Genomic DNA, 21,187 nt, shown 5'->3' with positions numbered 1-21,187 from the left:
GGAGACTCTAAAGAGATTCGCCTTGAATCTCAAGGGTTTCCCTCGAGTACTCAGGTTCGCACTGATCAGTGCATGTGTATGTGGAAACCACTACAGCCAAGGAAAGATCTACCAGAAAAGTTTAGGAGAAAATGTGCCCAGAGCTCACACAGGGCTGGGAATAGTGCCCCTTCCTACCAGCCAGACTGGAAAATGCCATGATTCCTGGGGCAGTGAACAGACTACCCAGAAGAACATAATGGAGAATTAATTAGTCCCAGTATAAACACTGTTCTGGTCCTGTCTAACAAAGACCCAAAAGGATGAAATTGTTTGCAAGTAACTTAATGATATCTCACAAGAAAGCTCAAACAATATATATAAGAATACAAAAATCAAAAGGAGCAAAGAGAACTTTAGAGCATGATGGTTTTGTTCATTATGATTGTGGTGATGGTTTCACAAGTGTATACAAATGTCCAAACTTATCAAATTATACACCTTAAATATGTGCAGTCTACTCTACATCAATTATATGCCAAAACAGTTTTTAAAATAGCACTAATTAGACATTAAGTAGAGTCTTGACTATCAATTTCCATTTATATTTCTTTCTTATACTTTTTATCTTATAAAATATGCCAATATTCTGAATTTTTATATATTTCTTGTTTAGATCAACCTTTGTAAAAGTCAGTTTAAGTCAAAAATGAAAACTGTTCCACATTTTACAAGCGATTTTAATAATGGAGTCAGAATTTCTATTATAAACTATGCAACTTCAAAACATTCTTATGACCATAAATTTCTTACATACCTCTGTATATGTACAAGGAGCTAGCTAGCAATTTTTCCTGAAAGACATATCACATCTTAAAAAAAAATGAGGCCACGTAGGGAGAGAACCTAGAAAATGATTAAAGGGTTAAGGTCTACCAGCAAAATACAACCTAGAAAGCCCCCTACCCCAGATGTTGGGACACAGAAACAGACCACGCCAACAAAGGGAAAGCAGAGTTCCAAGTTCTTCTGCCTCCGAGGCTTATGCCGTGACCCTGGGAAATATGGCATTCTAAAAGCATTTTCAGGGCCTTCCCTGGTGGTGCAGTGGTTGGGAATCTGCCTGCCAATGTGGGGGACACGGGTTCGAGCATGGGAAGATCCCACGTGCCGCAGAGCAACTGGGCCCACGCATCACAGCTACTGAGCCTGTGCTCTGGAGCCCGCGGGTCACAACTACTGAGCCCACGTGCCACGGCTGCTGAAGCCTGCGCACCTAGAGCCTGTGCTCTGCACACAACAAAAGAAGCCACTGCAATGAGAGGTCCACGCACCTCAACGAAGAGTGGCCCTCGCTTGCCGCAACCGGAGAAAGCCCGCGCACAGCAACGAAGACCCAACACAGCCAAAAATAAATAAGTAAAATTTATTAAAAAAAAAATAAACCATCTTCACTCTTGGCACAGAGGCAATTACATCTAATTCCAAAATAAGACTTCAAATATTTGATATATCATAACAGGCAGTTCACAATTGGAGGCAAAATCTGATCTTTCTGAAATATGAAATATAACTAAAAAGATAAGAATTATTGTACTTTCTTTCTGAAAGGCATTCATTCATTCAACAAGTATTTACTGAAGGCATATATGCTAGGCATTGTTGCATGCAATGGACATAATTTTTCCCTCAAAGAGCTTTCAAAGGATGAAAAGCCTACTTTTACTTTAAAAGCAGGCAAACAAAAAACTGACCGGTGTTGGGGTAATCTAAAGGATAAAAAGCTCACAGTGAGCCTAATTCAATACTTGATTTTGATGAGCTGGTGACGAAAATTTTCATACTTCAGAGTTATCCTTCTAAAATAACATTCATATCTAAGTTTGCATCATTTGTATATTTTTATTGCAAAATATACTTTCATCCAACCCCCATCCTCTTCAATTCTACTTATCCTAGGTTTAGATCCCCATAATCTCTAGCCTAAGACAGAACAGCCTCCAAATTACTATTTCATCTCTTTTCACCTCTTTCAAACCAACTCCCGTATTACTGACAAAGTTATCTCTAAAAAAAAATCTGGTGGAATTTCACTAATCAAAATTTGACTTCATTCTCCATTTTCTAAGAATAAAAATTAAAATTCTGGGGCTTCCCTGGTGGCGCAGTGGTTGAGGGTCCGCCTGGAGATGCAGGGGACGCGGGTTCGTGCCCCGGTCCGGGAAGATCCCACGTGCCGCGGAGTGGCTGGGCCCGTGAGCCATGGCCGCTGAGCCTGCGCGTCCGGAGCCTGTGCTCCGCAGCGGGAGAGGCCACGGCAGTGAGAGGCCCGCGTACCGCAAAAAAAAAAAAAAAAAATTAAAATTCTGTTACACCCAATATCTTGTAATAACTTATAATGGAATCTAATCTGCAAAAAGGCCCAAATCACTATGCTGTATACCTGAAACTAACAGAATATTGTAAATCAACTATACTTCAATTAAAAACAAAAAAAGAAATAAAAATGTATTGATAATGCAGAAAAAAATTAAAATTCTAAAGTGTAACATACCAGGAGGTTCACAAATGTAGACTTTCTTGTATCGCTAGTCACTCTGAACAATGAACCAACTAAAAGGTATAAAATATTGTTCCTTAGAGCCCTAGTTTTCCTCAGCAGTAAATCAGTCAGGAAGAAGGGGGAGGTTAAAACTTACAAAGAGCACCAGAACCATGCCCTCTCTTCAACAAGAATAGAAATGAAATTTCATGCGAAAATCGTGTTAAAGGAGGCAGTTCAAAAAGAGAAATACACCTGGCCCTTTAAGCCCTTTAGAAGATATTAAACATCACTCATAATGCAAATTAAAACAAAGTAACATTTTTAACTAATTAGACTGGCAAAGGTTAAACACAAAAAAAGCTGATAATATACCACCTGGGAGGATACAGGGCAAGAAGCACTCTCATATACCAAATAAATGAGTATAGACAGCTAAAAAGCTTCTGTGGAGGGAAATCTGGTAACAACTATCAAATTTTAAAATACATGGACCTCCAGACTAGGAGACTTCACTTCTAGGAATCTATCCTACAAATGACATGTACTGCAACACTGCTTCTGGGAAGAATATATCAGATACCAAGGGGACTTAATTAAAAGAAAGTTTTCCATCAAGACAGGGATTATATATCCATGCATTACAATGCTATGCAGGTACCTAAAGAATGAGGTAAAGGATGTGCTGACAGCACACGAACTTTAAAAGATATTGCTAGGTAGAGTATGCTACCATTTGCATTTCCAACCACTCTCCCTGTCAAAAGTGACACACATGCACACACACCTATTTGTGTGTGCATGAGAAAAAATTTCTGGAAGAGTTCTTAAGAAATTGTTAACAACGTTTGCCTAAGTGAAGGAGGACTTGAGATCAGGGGTGGGAGGACTTATTTTTCACCATATACTCTGTACTGTTTGTAATTTTTTAACATGGGTACATGTTACTTTTTTCAAAAGAATATTTTACAGCTTTTTAAAAATAGATGAGATGTCCCATTTAAGCAATCTCCCAAAATCTGAAAACTTCCATTTTAATCACTTTATTCTTTTTTCCCTAGGTAGGCCATGTACTTTAATAATGCTAAGGCTTACTCACGTCATTCATGGGATACAATGTCTTTCCCCAGCCTACCACCTTTGTCTTATTTAAGCCATACTCATCCTTCAAGGCCTACAAGGCTCAAAAGTAATGCAGCAAATCACCAGAGTCAGGATTCAATAAGTCTATTTCAAAGTCCATAATGTGTTCATTATATCATGCTATCTCTCTAAAAACAAAGTCAAGGATGGTGTCTAATTCATCCTGATAGTCTCCACACAAGCATGTTGCAAGCACTCAACAAACATTTTTTGAAAAAATAATGAATGAATGTGAGAGGGAAAGAGAGCTCCTTAAAGCTTTAATGAACAGCCTCATTTCTATACTGGATATATAGGAACACAGAAGCAGATAAAAGAGTCACATGATCAGCTTTAGACTATGCAAAGCTCTACAGTATAAAAGCTTGAATTATAACTATCGTGTCTTCTACATAGTAACTTTACTGTTTAATGTAAGTAAAGTCTTCCCCTACTAGACTTTATTAGTTCTAGGTCTTATATGCCTTTGTTTTTCTCCCTTAATGTCTAACACAGTGCTTTCTATGGATACAGTAACAGAAATACTGTCTTTATTCTTAGTAACACCAACATTTTCGTGGCTCTTCACAGGTACTCAATAAACATTTACAGAAGGACAGAAGGGACTGAGGGGAGACTAGATAAAAATAACATTTGACATCTAGCAAAGCTGAATTTAGTTACCTTGTTCAAAAATGTTTACCTAACAACTAAATAATTTAGTTATTACCCCCTCATACATAGTCTATGAGGGGAGCCAAACCATAAAACATGGAAAGTACTACAAAGATAGAATAATATTTAGTTACATATTATCTGAGAATCTGAAGTAGTGAAATACTTTATTTAAAATATGCCCAACTTAAACTGAGAGAAGTAAAATATGACTCCTAATTCAAAAAAATAAATTACAAACTATTAATCTTTTAAACTAGTATGAGAAAACTACATGAAACAACTTTTCAGAAATCTGATGTCATATTTCATATTACACAGAAATATCGCTGTGTAAAAAATGAATACCTTTGAAACTGTGGTAAAGTCTTAGAGCTGAAATAAGTACATGAGAAAATCTCTAGGAAAAGAAAAATGGGGCTTTTTATAAGGGACTGTTTTATTAAGACAGATGGTAAGCTATTAGGATAAATAAGATTTAAGGATTATTCAGAACTTCTCAATTTTAACTCTCTTTTTATTTGGGATATCTAAATTAACTGGGTTTTTTTAATAACAGGTAGGCTTGCAGCTCTGTCAAAATTTTCCCTGAACTTTCTATATTTTGAGAATCCTCACAAAATGATGAATCCTTACCACTCAAATATCTACAAAACACAACACCTAGAAAGTTTCCAGAGAAAATATCCCTGGGGTGAGACTGTATTAAAAGCAATAATCTAAACCATTCCACAATATATATATACACATATCAAATCAGCAAGTTGTGTAACTTACACAATGTTAATTATATCTCAATAAAGCTGGGAAAAAATATTATTCAAGCAAAAAAAAATACATATTCCTACAGGTAACAAAAGGGGCAAGGAGAGATCAGGGATTTATGACCAATAAATGCCTGGTATAAATGCTATCTAAAAATTGCATACTTCAATATTAACTTCCAAACATAGCATAAATAATTTAAAATGAATCAAGTTACCAATGTTCAATCAGTATTTCTGCATCTTTTAATCCACAATCATACATTATATGACTTTTTAAAATGTATATTTTTAATAAACTACTTGGCAAATAAGAGAAAACCTTCACGTAGTTGTATTATGTGTTAACATAACAATCTGTCTCTATAAAGGGAAAAAACAAACTCAAACTGATTATTATTTAAAAACTCTAAAAATATTTACTTTACTTTAGCAGGCATATGTGTGTATGGATAGAATAATATGAAACACTGAAACGCCTGATACGTTATCTAGCATCTCTGACTTTTCATTTAGTAAAAGGTAAGTCTGAGGGAAGCCATTATGCCAATATAGTAAACTAAAATGTTCTCAATATTAAAAAAAAAATTTTCACCAGGGTGTTTTTAAAACAGATAAACTACATAAGTATATTTGAAACAAATCTTCTGCCCAATAAACTGAGATAAATATTTGTTCAAAATCAGAATTAAAGATGTTATATTAAGGAAAACATATACATATATATATCCCTATTCAGGTATAAGGAAGAAAGCAAAACTGAAAAAAAAAAGCCTTCATTAATCAATTCCATATACTAATTACTGAGGTGACGTCTTTCATTTTTGATGAAGACAACTAAAATATAACTACCCAAACCAGAGAAGTTAGTATTCCATAAACTTCAAAGTATTACAAAAACAATAAGCTCTGCTAGGTGTTTTTTTTTTGCAAGCACATAAAATTCATTCTTTCTAAATTTCAACTAGCTTCTTTCTAATAAGAGATATTGTAAATCAAATTTTACTGAAGAATTTTAAACCTATTTTTTTTACATGGCCCATCATGAAATATTTAAAATAACAAAATAGAACATGGTTCCATGTGTTTTTTTCCATTATTTCCAAAATAAATTAATTTCACTTCTTAAAACGAATTGATCTTCAGCACAACCAGCTAACTTACAGTGTTAGTTGGATCTTCTTGTAAAATTCGATCATATAGCTGTATAGCATCATCATATCTATTTAAAAAGAAAAACAAATATCAAGAATCATTACCTTAAAATTTAGTGACAAATAGTAAATACAGAAAATAATTAAACTGGCAGGACTTTATATGCATTTACAATTGCTACTAAGCCTCTTCTGATCTTCACATGACAGCAAGTTTGCTACAATGTCATTTTCTAAGCAAAAAAAAAAAAAAATGTATAAAGTATTTATAGAAAAACTTACTTCAAAAACATACTGATTCAATTTGGCCTAAATACAAAGGTAAAAACTAGCAGCTCAAAGAGACACCTTTGTGGTCCTAGTTATACATAGAATTACAGCTAATAAACCATGAAAAAAAGTTTAATTTTAACAAATATATTCACAAGGAAATGATCTAAGTATTAGTTCTCCTTTAATAAATATTTATGACAGCTTTTCTTAGTTGAGCTAGTGAAGTTCAATTCATTAAGTACCTATTAAGTATGCACACATAATACACTTTGCTGGGTTAGTCTCATATGGGAAATAGTTAACAAGTTTATCAAATGAAAAAATAATCAAATATGGCAGGATATAACTAAGAAGCCAAAATTAACATTATATGATACTCAATCAAAGGGAGGAATACATCAGAAATCACATAAAGAACTTTACCTAACAATATGCTCCTATACACCGTGATCTTATTTGGAATACAAGGACATAGTCGAGTGATTCTGAAATTCCCTCCTAACCATATCCACAACCCCCAACTCCCTTCCAATCAATTTCTCCACTTCCGGATATAGATCTTTAGAGAAAGCAAAAAACGATGTTTAAACACTTTTACAGCAGTATTTATAAAACTAGGGATGGCAGATATACTCTTGTGATCTATTCTTAAGTTCCCTATGATAATTTTTTTATTTTTCTCTTAATGTTATTCAACACATGAATATTCTATATCATCATGGTGACACATCTTTTAATCAAACACCAGCCCACAATTTTAGTGACCAAGCCTGTATCTGTGGTTGTGGTCATGCCAGTAGCTAAGAATATTTGACTACTGTAGCAGACTACTGAGAAAAATAAAATCAGACTTAATTTGTAAATATGTCCATACCATGCAAAGTCCAAATAACATCACTGTACACTAAGTTAATCAGACTTAGCAATAGCTCAAAAAAAGAAAATTAGTTTGGACACCAAACACATGATTATATAGTAGGTATGCTAGCCTCGTAAGAACCTGCAACTATATGGAGAAAGAGAAAATAGTATCATTAAACAAGTATAAAATAAAGTATATAAACAGTATATAAACAAGGGCAAAATTAATGCCATAGAGCACGGGTTCTCACAAGACACAGTACATGAGAATCACTTGGGGATCTTTTCCCAACTATATAACTTCTAGGAAATATATTGGAAATGACAGAGGAAACTATTCATTCACTTCATTAATAGAATGATAATTTGAATTTTAGTACTTTCTAGTTTTTTTGGTATTTTATTAGAAACCATACATTGTTTTCACAGTTATATGAAAATATACATGTAAGGCACTAATACTGGTTTTATATTTGAACATATTTAAGTTATATTATAATAAAAAAAGTAATTTATGTAAAAACTGGGTGTGATGATTAGTTTTATGTGTCAACCACAGGGTGCCGAGATCAAATATTATTTCCGGGTATGTCTCAGGGTGTTTCAGATGAGATTAGCATTTGAATCCATGGACTCAGTAAAACAGATTACCTTCCCTAATATGGGTGGACACCATCCAATCCCTCAAGGGCCTGAATAGAACAAAGGCAGAAGGAAGAATTTACCTCTTTTTACTGCCTTACGCTGTTGGAGCTGGGACATCTCATCTCACTTTCTCTTGCCTTCAGACCTGGTCTCAGACTGAATTACAGCACCAGCTTTCCTGGGTCTCCAGGTCACAGAGAGCAGATCCTGGGACTTCTTAGCCTCCATAACTGCCTCATAATAAATCTCCATTATATATATATGTATATGTATACACACACATATACACACATAAATATACATACATCCCACTGGTTCTGTTTCTCTAGAGAGTCTTGCCTAATACACTGAAGGTCCATAAAAATTTACCTTTAGTCAGCAACGTTCTCAAATCTGCCTGTCTATTCTCCTGCATTACACCCCTAACAGACTGATTTCAGTAGTGAGGACTAGGCAACTACATATTTTTTAAATGCCACAGATAATTCTAATTCACACAATCATGTATGAGAATCAATGGTTAAAGGTCCTGTGTCACAAAAACATATAACAGCCACTCTTTCAGAAAAAAACAGTAAAACCTTACTAGGTAAAATGATGATATGAGTTTCAATTAAAGAATAAAAGCTTAAAGAAATTAAAGTTCACTAGGTTTCTTAGAAACCTGAGTTAATACTTAAAAATAAATTATTGTTACCATATCAATTTTTTGTATGGCTGGAAAGAGGGTAGAATGATAACTATTAAAATGTGTTAAAAGATAATTTGAAAAATCATTCATCTTGGACTCTGGGATGTGCTTTGCTATTCACATATTTTAAGAACGGGCTAGGAACTCATACTACTTGAAGTAAAACAAAAAGTGGTATTAGAGTAGAATACTGATTCAGGAGCAATCCTTTGCAGATTTCTTCCATTCTGTCCTCTGATTCAAAACTATTTTCTGCTAACCTATAATAATACTATTTTATTTATTTTTATTTATCCATGCCCTTTGCTGAGAAGATCCAAAGATATTAAAATATACATATACATAAACACATAAGCCAAAAGCCAAGAAATAAAAGGGTTAAGAAAAACTATATCTATAGATCTTATGTGAAAAAAGCTGCTACAATTGAGGTACAAGTTAACCCTGTCTCACCTAAAACACCAAGTTAAAAAGGTAAGAAACAACAAGCTGACTCTAAAATGAATATAAAAATTTAAGAGACTCAGTCAAAATAATCTTGAAAAAAAAAACCCACAAAGTTGAAGGACTCACACTTCCCAATTTTAGAACTTACTACAAAGCTACAATATCAATATTGGGATCGATACAGTGTGGTATATAATAAACATATACATCGATGGAACAGAATTGAAAGCCCAGAAATAAAACATTGCATTTACATTCAATTGATTTAATTGCCCAAGACAGTTAAATGGGGAAAGCAGTCTTTTCAACAAATGGTGCTGGAACAACGGGATATCCACAAAAGAAAGAATAAAGTTGGACACCTTCTTCATACTATATTAACTCAAAAGTGTCAACGACCTAAATGCAAAAACTGAAACGATAAAACTATTAGAAGCAAAGAGGTGTAATCTTTGTGACCTTGAATTAGGCAATGGTTTCTAGAAATAACACCACAATGACAAGCAACAAAAGAAAAAATGAACTGAACTTCATAAAAAAATCAAAATCCTTTGTAATCAAAGACACCATTAAGCAAGTGAAAGACAACTCACATAATGTAAGAAAATTTTTGCAAATCATATATATGATAAAAAACTTGTATCTAGACTATATATAAAGAACTCTTACAACTAAATAATAAAAAGATGTAAATAAATAAAGTAACCCAATTTAAAAACAGACAATGTGAACAAACATTTCTCCAAAGAACATACATAAATGGCCAATTATTGCATGAAAAGATACTCAAGATTTCTGGTTCCTGGTCTGGCACATAAAGACCTTGGAAGTCATCACTACCATCCTCACAAGAAAAAAGCTGACCCAACAACTCTTCTTAGATCCATCAGACAATTAAAGTTACAGGGCAAACCACTGCATCCAAAATTGCGAGACAGGTGAATACAATCACAGCTTACTTGTGCAAAGGACTCCATCAAAAACTGTTACAACTAATAAATTCAATAAAGTTGCAGATATAAAATTAATATACAAAAATCTGTTGTGTTTCAATACACTAATAAGAATCTATCAGAAAGAGAAATTAAGAAAACAATCCCATTTATAACTGCATCAAGAAGAATAAAATACCTAGAAATAAATTTAATCAAAGAGCTGAAAGCCCTATATACTACAAACTGTAAGATACTAATGAAAGAAACTGAAGACACAAATAAATGAGATGATTATCTCATGCTCAAGGACTGGAAAAATTAAGATTAGTCAAATGTCCATAGTACCCAAAGCAATCTACAGATTCAGTGCAATTCTTAAAATTCCAATGCCATTTCCCACAGAAATAGAATAATCTTAAAATCTGTATGGAATCACAGAAGATCTTGAGTAGCCAAAGCAATCTTGAGCAAGAAAAACAAAGCTGGAGGGATTAGGCTCCCTGATTTCAGACTATATTACAAACCTATAGTAATCAAAACAGTAAGGTACTGACATAAAAACAGACACATAGATCAATGGGACAGAACAGACAGCCCAGACATAAACCCACACATATATGGTCAATTAATTTATGACAAAGGAGCTAAGAATATATCATGGGGAAAAAACAGTCTCTTCAATAAACAGTGTTGGGAAAACTAGACAGCCTGAATGAAACTGGACCTCTATCTTTACACCATACAGAAAAACAACTCAAATGGATTAAAGACCTGAACATAAGACCTGAAACCATAAAACCCCTAGAAGAAAATGTAGGTGGTAAGCTCCTTGACATCAATCTTGGTGATGATTTTTTGGATTCAACACAAAAAGCAAAGTCAACCAAAGCAAAAATAAACAGGTGGGACTACATCAAACTAAAAAAGCTTCTGCACAGCAAAGAAAAACATCAACAGAATCAAAAGGCAACTTATGGAATTAGAGAAAATATTTGCAAATCATACCTGATAAGGGGCTAATAACCAAAATATTATAAGAAATTATATAATTTAATAACAAAAAAACAAACAATCCAAGTAAAAGGGGTCAGAGCAACTGAATATACATTTTTCTAAAGAAGACACACAAATAGCCAACAAGTCCATGAAAAGGTGCTCAACATCACTAATCATCAGGGAAATGAAAATTAAAACCACAATGTGATATCACCTCATACTTATTAGAATGGCTATTATCAAAGAGACAAAACATACCAAGTGTTGGAAGGATGTGGAGAAAAGGGAACCCTTGTGCACTGTCGATGGGAATGTAAATTGGCACAGTCACTATGGAAAACAGTATAAAAGTTCCTCAAAAAATTAAACACAGAACTACCATTTGATCTAGTCAATTCTACTTCTGGGTATTTATCCAAAGGAAATAAAATTACTAACTTGAAAAGATATTTGAACCCCCATGTTCATTGCAGCATTATTTATAACAGCCAAGATATGGAAACAACCTAAGTGTCCATCGACAGATAAATGGCTAAAACAGTTTGGTGTAAGTACAGCTGACCCTTGAACAACGTGTGGGTTAGGAGCACCAAACCTACGGCACAGTGGAAAATCTATACATAGGGGACTTCCCTAGTGGTCCAGTGGTTAAGAATCCGCCTTCCAATGCAGGGGATGAAGGTTCAATTCCTAGTTGGGGAACTAAGATCCCACATGCCACAGGGCAACCAAGCCCACGTGCCGCAACTACTGAGCCCACATGCTCTAGAGCCCGCATGCCACAACTAGAGAGCCCACACATCACAACTACTGAGCCCGTGCACCACAACTAGAGAAGCCCGCGTGCTGCAACGAGAAGCCCATGTGCCACAATGAAGAGCCTGCATGCCACGACAAACACCCAGCACAGCCAAAAGTAAAAATTTAAATTAAAAAAAGGAAAATCCATATATAACTTAAAATCGGCCCTTCCATATCCAAGGTTCTACATCCACAGATTCAACCAACTACAGACTGTGTAGCACTGTAGTATTTACTATTGAAAAAAATCCACGTACTAAGTGGACCCACACAATTCAAACCCATGTTACTCAAGGGTCAACTGTATATACAATGGAATATTACTGAGCCATAAAAAAGGAAAGAAATTCTGCCATTTATGACAACCTGGATGGACCTTAAGGGCATTATGCTAAGTGTAATAAGTCAGACAGAGAAAGATAAATACTGTATGATCTCACTTACATGTGGAATCAAAGAGAACCTGAGCTCACAGATACATAGAACAGATTAGTGGTTGCCAGACAAGGGAATGGGGAGTGGAAGAAGTGGGTGAAGGTGGTCAAAAGGTATAAACATCCAGTTATAAGATAAATTAAGTCCTGGGGATATAAATACAGCATGGTTTACTATAGTTAACAATACTGTGTTGTACATTTTAAAGTTGCTAACAGAGTAAACCTTAAACATTCTTATCATAAGAAAAAAGAAATTTATAACTATGATGATGGATGTTAACTAAACTTATTGCAGTAATCATTTCACAAAGTACACATTTAACAAATCATTATGTTATACACCTGAAACTAATACAATGTTATATATCAATTATATCTCAATTAAAAAAATAATAATAGGGCTTCCCTGGTGGCACAGTGGTTGACAGTCCACCTGCCAATGCAGGGGACACGGGTGCGTGCCCTGGTCTGGGAAGATCCCACATGCCGCAGAGCAGCTGGGCCCGTGAGCCATGGCCGCTGAGCCTGCACGTCCGGGGCCTGTGCTCCGTAACAGGAGAGGCCACAACAGTGAGAGGCCTGCGTACCGCAAAAAATAAATAAATAAATAAAATAATAATAATAATAGCTTCTGTACCTTGAGTGCCTGTGAGGGCACTACACATATATCATTATTAATTCCCAAAACAACCCTGACAAGTTGGTAATATTCTTGTTTTACAGAGGAGTAAGGCTGAAAATCTTAAATAATTTGCCAGGTCAATAGCTAATAAATCCTTAGAAACAGGATAGGAAGCCTATTTTACTCCAAAGCATGATCCCAATTCCACTAGGCCAAAGATGGTAAATGGATTACACTCTTATGTCAAATTCTATTTAAGGAGAGTAACTTGGCAGGATTTAGGCTGAGAAGCACTCTGACACTATTCTGAAGCTCACTAGCAAAAGATCTTGCACAATTAACGATGTTGCCACGGGTATAGAAGGACCTAAATGTAAGAACCCATGTTTGCCATTTTAAAACAGGATCACACTATTTACAAGATTCAGTTACCTCTCCATGGCTTCAAATCTCATGCCAGTTAGTCGCTTGACTCTGTGACTGCCAGGGAACTGTCTTCTCAACTCCTGAAGACAAAACTAAAAAAAAATACTGGTAAAAAAGACTTGAAGAGTAGTAATTACACTACATATACTAAATGGGTTACAAGGAACGGCTTACATAGTCTTCAATGTTTTTCTTAAATAATTTCATTACTGAGATCTAATGACATAAGTGAAATTAATCAGTAATGAATAATGCGGTAAAAGAACTCTGAACTTACAGTGAGGACAACAATCAGTTCTCAGAAACTGATCAAGCTCTTAACTAAGAAAATGAGCAGATTATGAGGTCCACTAATAACTCTTCAAATACTACTACCATATCACTTAAAAACTGCTTCCATAATGTGTCAGGCACCACTTAAATAACTACAACTGCTTCCTGGCCTTTTCTTCCTAAGTATTGCACAAACATTCTCTTGATAAAAATTAAGTTTTTTGGTAGTAACCTCAAGTCCCTAGCAAATACTGTTAACACTTTGTTTAATTTTGCCCTGTTGAAGTCATATTCTAATCAATCACCTTGTCAGTACACATGTGATTTGGGGTCATAAAATACAGACACCATATCAATGGAGTACCAATCTCCTTTTGGCAGATATCCATAATTTACCCATCAACTCAACTATACAAATAATCAAATATTTATTGAGCACCTACTATGTTCTCAGCAACCTATAAGGGATTATAAGAGTCTTGGAAGTGCTAGAAATATTAAGCATGATAAAAATGGTCCACTCTAGTTCCCCCAACCATAACTGATTAAAAATGCCTTTAACTAATGAAGAAACTATTAACCAATAATAAAGTAAATTTTAATATGATCTGGAAATATAGCTTCAAAGTCTGTGGCTCTAAGTTCTATAATAAGAAAAATATTCAAGTTAGTCAAAACTGAAAATGATGGTCATTTATTTCTCTGACATCATGCAAAACTCATAGTACTTGTTCAATCAAGCTAGCTGTGCTGAACTTCTGAACCATTAAAAAGAAAAATACTGTGTTACAAAAGAAGTTATTACCTATTCACTTAATCTCCTACTTTACCAAATGGCATTTTGCTATACAAAAAAAAAAAACTTCAAAATTTCCCTCAAGATATAAGCTGCCACCTCTGTTGGTATTCAAAAGACTATGTCTCATAGGTTCTAAATGTAATACAACGGTTTCATGGAATATTTTTTATCACTGGTAGCTCCACTGGAGTTATGTGTATAGTCAACATGACATAATTACCTTGAAAAGGACAAAGCTAATTAGACATGCATATGTTCTTGGGTATTTCTACTTTCTGTTTTTTTTGTATTTCTTTTGGGCTTAAATGAGGAAGCAGTGTGAAGGAGCACTTAAGAGCTCAGAAATACAGAACAAAAGAACAGAAACCACTGCTTCCTGATTTATATAATGAATATAGTGATAGTATCAACACAAATCAAATTAAGAAATAATTATAAAGATTAAATAAACCATGATGTAAAGCTTCTAGCATAGCACCTAGCACATGAGTGTTTAAAAATATAGCTATCATTCTTTTATTTTAAAATTAAATTAAAAATTACTTCCATAATATGTCAGGCCCCACTTAAATACCTGATATTAATATTTTAAGTCATGTTCTGTACATGTCAGGATTTTCTACTAATTTAACATATACATTTAAAACACTGTAAAACAGTACTTAACATTATATATTAAGTCATTTAACAACCCCCAAAATAAATGTTTTAAACTATATGCTTCTTATTTTTAACTCTATAATATGGCATAATTCACCTATTAAGTGGATAACCTTCACCAACTAATTTAACCTCTTCAGTGAAACTGGGATACTAAACATCTACTTCTCAGGATTGTTAAAAAGATATAAAAAAATATACTGTGTCCCAAAGTACCTAGCTAGTCCCAGCTACTCAAGAGTAGCACTGAGGGCTTCCCTGGTGGCGCAGTGGTTGAGAGTCTGCCTGCCGATGCAGGGGACACGGGTTCGTGCCTCGGTCTGGGAGGATCCCACATGCCGCGGAGCGCCTGGGCCCATGAGCCATGGCCGCTGGGCCTGCGCGTCCGGAGCCTGTACTCCGCGATGGGAGAGGCCACGACAGTGAGAGGCCCGCGTACCGCAAAAAAAAAAAAAAAAAAAAAAGAGTAGCACTGAAAACCACCTACAGAAAGCATTCAATACAGCCATATACTAACTGCTTACACATAATTTATGAAGCAAATTAAATATAAAATAAAACAAGTTTAAATACCTACCAATGACAAGTCATCCCGACCGTAGTCAAGGGCCGCAATCATCACCTGTTCATATATGATCCAAACTAGATACACAGAGGAAAAAACTGAATTTAATATAAAAATCTCAGAACAGAAATTAGATAATAAATTCTTCCTGTTTCTGATATTTTAAAGAACATTACTCATAACTGAAAATTGATTTATTGTATTACATCTGGAATTAAGGAAAGAAAGCAACCTTATGTTTTCAGCAATGCAAAATATTTTAATATAAGGTAAAAAAAAATCTCTAATTATTTAATACTTTTACTGTTTCAAAAGATCATTATAAAATACATTTTGACCTGACCAGGACTACAGCCTTGTGAGCTTTAAAACAAAAATGCCTATTTGATAGCTTCACTACTACCAACAATTATAAGTCCTTCTCAAAATAAAATTGTCATTAAGACTTCCTAAGAAGTTTTTTAAAAACTAACAGATCATAGAGAGATTAATATGAACAGCAGAAAAACATAATAATAATTTTTTTAAAAAAAAACTAAGAACTGTAAATGAAACATGTGCTGAGCATGAACACAATAAATTTAAAAACTTACTATCATCTCCAAGCTTAGAAGCATATTCATTAATTAATTCCTCTCCAACTTCCACAATTTGCTCACTGTTTCGTGAGTTTTCTTCTCTCCATTTTCTCATTTTATCTCGCATTTCTGAAAAAAAAATGCTTGCGATTACATATATATATACATTTGATTAATGTCAAACAGTTGACAAGATGAAATCAGCTTTTTAAGAAAATACACTCACACTAATGTAAAAGTCTATGGTATCTCAAATTTCATAAAGCAGAAAATCATTTTAGCAAGAGCAACAGATCCTTTAGAACAGCGCTCCCCAACCTCTTTGGCATCAGGGAGTGGTTTCGTGGAAGACAACTTTTCCACAGACGGGGGAGGGGCATGTTTCAGGCAGTAGTGCGAGCAATGGTTCAGGCGGTAATATGAGTGATGGGGAGCAGCCGATGAAGCTTTGCTCACTCACCCACCGTTCACCTCCTGCTGTGTGGCCTGGTTCCTAACAGGCTGAGGACAGGGGATTGGGGACCCCTGCTTTAGAAGACTGAAAATGCATTACAACTGATATTACAACTATCTTTAAAAGTAGTGTACGGCATGGGTCTGCTACAAATATCCTCTATCCCTTTAAGCAACTATGGATCATAGCTTTTTTGGGTTACAATGTTCAGAATTTGATAAAAGCTAAGGATTATTTTCTCAGAAATAAAATTATACATTGAAATCTCAAAAATTCAAGGTGCTCCTGAAGTTTACCCATTGACTCAAGAATATAAAATTTTCGTAATCAGGGTATCATATTAGGCTATCAGCACTGAAGAAACATTCATCACAAAACTCTCTTAATAACAACATTACTACAACAGTCCATATAAAGATACACAATTACACAGGGAAATAAACAGAAGAAAAAATTAGGACAAAGGAAATTTTTTGATTATATATAAAGATAAAAATGAATAATGTAAAGTAAGGTCAAAGGCACTAGCAAACAACAAAAGTTGAGAGAACACCTTTGCATATTAATACAATAGGGAACTGGAGTTTCAAAGAACAGCATTCTGACAATAGCAGAAATAATAACTGGGGTGGGGGAGTACCTAACCCAGAAAAAAGATCCCTTTTTTAATATGGCTAAGGTAGAATTAACTGTCCAGTTCACCAATTACATACATGCTTTCTTACTCTTACCTCTTGAAAATCTTACATATTCATCTGAAGTACTACCTTCTTCCTTCTATTGACATACATGTTGTACAGATTTAAATAGTTGAATTAAGTTGTTGTTGAACACATGAGTTAAATAAACAATATGCTATGCTTCTATAGAATATATCTAAGAGAAGCATATAGGATTTTCACTACCTTTATATGCATTACCTGAGTCCCTACAGTTCGAACTCTACAAAAGAAAACAAAAATCATCATAAGATGAAAATGGACCCTAAGTGAATTTACAAAAACGGTCTTAGAAAATCATTACAAATTAACATAGTTAATTTCTTCTACTGAAACCTAGAAATCACCTTGACTCTCACACTGCACAGGAAGTAACTTGAACTCAATCTTAAAGGTTGAAGAGGAATTGAGCAGGCAAACAAAAAGTAGGTTACACATACCCCACAGGTTAAGGACTCAGTCTCACAAGACTGCCCCCACTTCAGAAACCAACACAAGTCAGGGATACCCATACTTCTGAGCAACTCGTTACAAAATCAGGGGTTCCTTTCTACAACTCCCTCATCCAGTTTGATACTTGCTAGAGTGGCTGAAAGAACTCAGGAAAGTGCTTCACTTACTATTACTGGTTTTTTATAAAGGATACAACTCAGGAAACAACCAAATGGAAGAGATACACAGAGCAAAGAGCTGGGGGTGGGAGGGGGTTTTCGGGGGCATAGGAGTACCCTCTCTGAGTGAGTCACCATCCCAGCACCTTGATGTATCCACCAACCTAGAAGTTCTACAAACCCTGAAGTTTAGGGGCTTTTATGAAGGTTTCAGTCTGTAGGCATGACTGATTAGATCCTTAGACACTGGTTATTAAGTCAATCTCCAGATCCTCTCCCCTCCCAGCAGGTTGAGGGGTAGGGTTGAAAGTTCCAACCCTTCACTCAAGTCTTGGTCTTACCAGTGACCAGCCCCCATCCCGAAGCTATCCAGCCACCAGTTATTCAATGGTATATAAAAAGACATGTATCACTATAAATCTTAGAAGATGTTGTATGTGGAACCCAGGACTAAGACCAAATATTATAACAGAAGATGTTCCTATCAACCCTACCACTAAGGAAATTACAAGGGTTTAGGAGCTCTGTGCCAGAAATTGGGGATGAAGACCAAATATACATTATACCTTATTACATCACAATATAACATATATCCACAAGATAACATGCATATAACATATATCCACAAGGTCCACGACCTGGGTTCTCAGAACTCATTCAAACCACATCCCCTACACCATAGTTATACTGTCTGAAGTTGACATTCTCTGTCAACCTGGCAGACTATTTTAAAATAGGAAGACCCTCGGGAATATAAATCTATTTAGTGTTTTACAGATCTGTTCCACAAAACTGCACCCCTTGCCTGTACCCTGACACCCAAATTAAGAAATGCTAGCCCAGGTGAATTAATAAAATATGCAGTTTGAATTTAAGAAATATCTTTTAATCTATTAGATTATTTCTTAACTTGCTTTAGAATGCCCTTTAAGAAACTGTAGAATTCCTTCCCATAAACTAGAGACTAAAAGAGAAAAACTGGTCCCATCTCCTTTTTTGTCAAATTTCTCATTTACCAACAGTACTCAATTTTCCATCAGTCTCCTCCTACTTATTCATAATCAAAGTATATTACTGGAAAATCTCTGACTTTTAAAACATTCCCTTTCACCCACTGTCATGTCCCCCATGACTTCTAATTAGTCATTCAAAAATATATTAATACATACTTTTTATAACATGCTATAAACGTAATGATGAAAAAGAATCATCCAGTGTGCCTAAGAAATTGACAAGTTAACAGAAAAACTGTAAACAGCAGCAAAATAATGTGATAAAAGGTAAGATAGTGGTTATGTTCAGAGCACTAAGAAAGCAAGGTGAGGGAAAGATTAATTTCACCTGGCAGGGAGAAAGGGTTAAAGAAGACATCTGTGATATGTGAATTAAGCCCTAAGGATCAAAGGGAGTTTGTTAGATGAATTTTACAACAAAGAGCATAAACTATGGTAGAGGAATAAAAGTATCTCATTTGGTAAGGCAAGGGTCTCCAACCTCCAGGCCATGGACCAGTACCGGTCCGTGGCCTGTCAGGAACCAGGCCGCATAGCAGGAGCTGAGTGCAGCGGGCAAGTGAACAAACCTTCATCTGTATTTACAGCCACTCCTCCTCATTCTCATTACTGCCTGAGCTCCACCGCCTGTCAGCATTATGGTGAGTTTTATAATTATTTCACTACATATTACAATGTAATAACAATAGAAATAAAGTGCACAACAAATGTAATGTGCTGGAATCATCCCCAAACCATCCACTCCACCCTGGTCTGTGGAAAAATTGTCTTCCGTGAAACCAGTCCCTGGTACCAAAAAGGTTGGGGACCAACCTTTTCCCAGGGACTGGGAAAGTGCCCAACCCACCTATTGGGGGAGAGAGAGAAGGCAGGCAAAGCAGTTCCTTCAGGCCATTGCAAAATGGAGCTCAGGTTAATTCTTAGTTTATGTAACCCACAGCAGGGGTGGGGAACATGTTTCTCTGTCAAAGACTACTCCCAGAGACCCTTAAAAAAAAAAACAAAAAAAAAAACCTGAAGGATCACTCACCAGAAGAAGGAAAATTAGGAGAGCAAAGTATAATAGGAAAGAACAAATCTGACTCCATATTGTATCTTTTTCTTTTACTTTAACCTTTGTATTCTATTGCTTTTGCTACAAGTTAAGAGTGTTGCCTAATGGCCTGAAATATACAGGCCAGCCCTTTCTCAAGACTCCAACCTTTAAAGGTATAACACTTTTCTACTCATACAGAGATAAGAAGTTGCAAACAGAGTATAAAGTTTGTCTTGTTGGAGGTTTTCAGGAACATCATGACCTGACCTACATGAACAGATGCAAGAACAAAGGATTTTGACACCAAGAAGTTCGCAGCAATCAACCATACCCCCTCCCCTCTTTTAGTTATAAAAGAGCCTGAATTCTAACTGGGGTAAGATGGTTCTTTGGGACACCAGTCCACCATCTTCTCAGCTGGCTGGCTTTCTGAATAAAGTCACTATTCCTTGTCCCAACAACTCACCTCTTGATTTATTAGCCTGTTGCTCGTTGAGCAGAATGATCTTGGACTTGGTAACAAAAGCACTTTTTCTAAAGATCAACTAGGAAAAACAATGAGCCCGTTCACACAAATATTTCCCTATTTACCCAAGTTCTAAATTTTAAAAGAAAACCAAATTGAGTATAACATGTACTTCAAGATATTTTTAAAGCAAAGTAAAAAGTATTATCTATGCACTGTTATGACTCCCTCAAAGATATATTTAAAGTGTTACATACACTTCAATTTTGCCTCACAATTCTTTTCACTATCCAAAGGTTTTTCCTGTGTTTCAAAACTCCCATAAGCTTTAAATTTTTATCTTCTTTCTTCAGATATCTCTTCTACTATCCAAAGGCACTAGTGTGTAGTGTGGTTAAAAGTGAAGATGCAAAATTCAAACTGCTGGAGTTCAAATGCCAGTTCTACCACTTTCTATCTGTGTGATATTGGATAGTTAACACTTTTCACTTTAATGTTCTCATCTAAAAAGTGGAGATGAAAAATAATAATACCTGTATCATATAGTTGTTGTGGTAAGCACTGTGAGATAATTTATGTGTTTAGAACAGAGTATGGTACAAAATGTGCTCAAAAAAATTTAAGCTATTAATGTTCTACCCTG

General features: G+C 35.2%; 1 protein-coding gene across 2 annotated transcripts in view; it reads right to left on the bottom strand.

The window, feature by feature from the left end:
- The window catches only part of EMC2 (ER membrane protein complex subunit 2), a 52,398-nt gene that overhangs the window by 25,741 nt on the left and 5,470 nt on the right, over window positions 1-21,187 (bottom strand). For both annotated transcript variants that reach the window (XM_004327916.3, XM_019942260.2), the window contains exons 2-5: window positions 16,261-16,374; window positions 15,680-15,744; window positions 13,377-13,462; window positions 6,247-6,304 (exon numbers count right to left, since the gene is read on the bottom strand). In XM_004327916.3, the coding sequence (XP_004327964.1) occupies window positions 6,247-6,304; window positions 13,377-13,462; window positions 15,680-15,744; window positions 16,261-16,374 (323 nt within the window). The remainder of the gene's footprint in view (window positions 1-6,246; window positions 6,305-13,376; window positions 13,463-15,679; window positions 15,745-16,260; window positions 16,375-21,187) is intronic.

This window comes from Tursiops truncatus, chromosome 17 (assembly GCF_011762595.2).
Source record: "Tursiops truncatus isolate mTurTru1 chromosome 17, mTurTru1.mat.Y, whole genome shotgun sequence".
NCBI classification, from domain to species: Eukaryota; Metazoa; Chordata; class Mammalia; order Artiodactyla; family Delphinidae; genus Tursiops; species Tursiops truncatus.
Note: the sequence above shows the minus strand (reverse complement) of the source record. Positions and strands in the feature narration are given on the sequence as shown.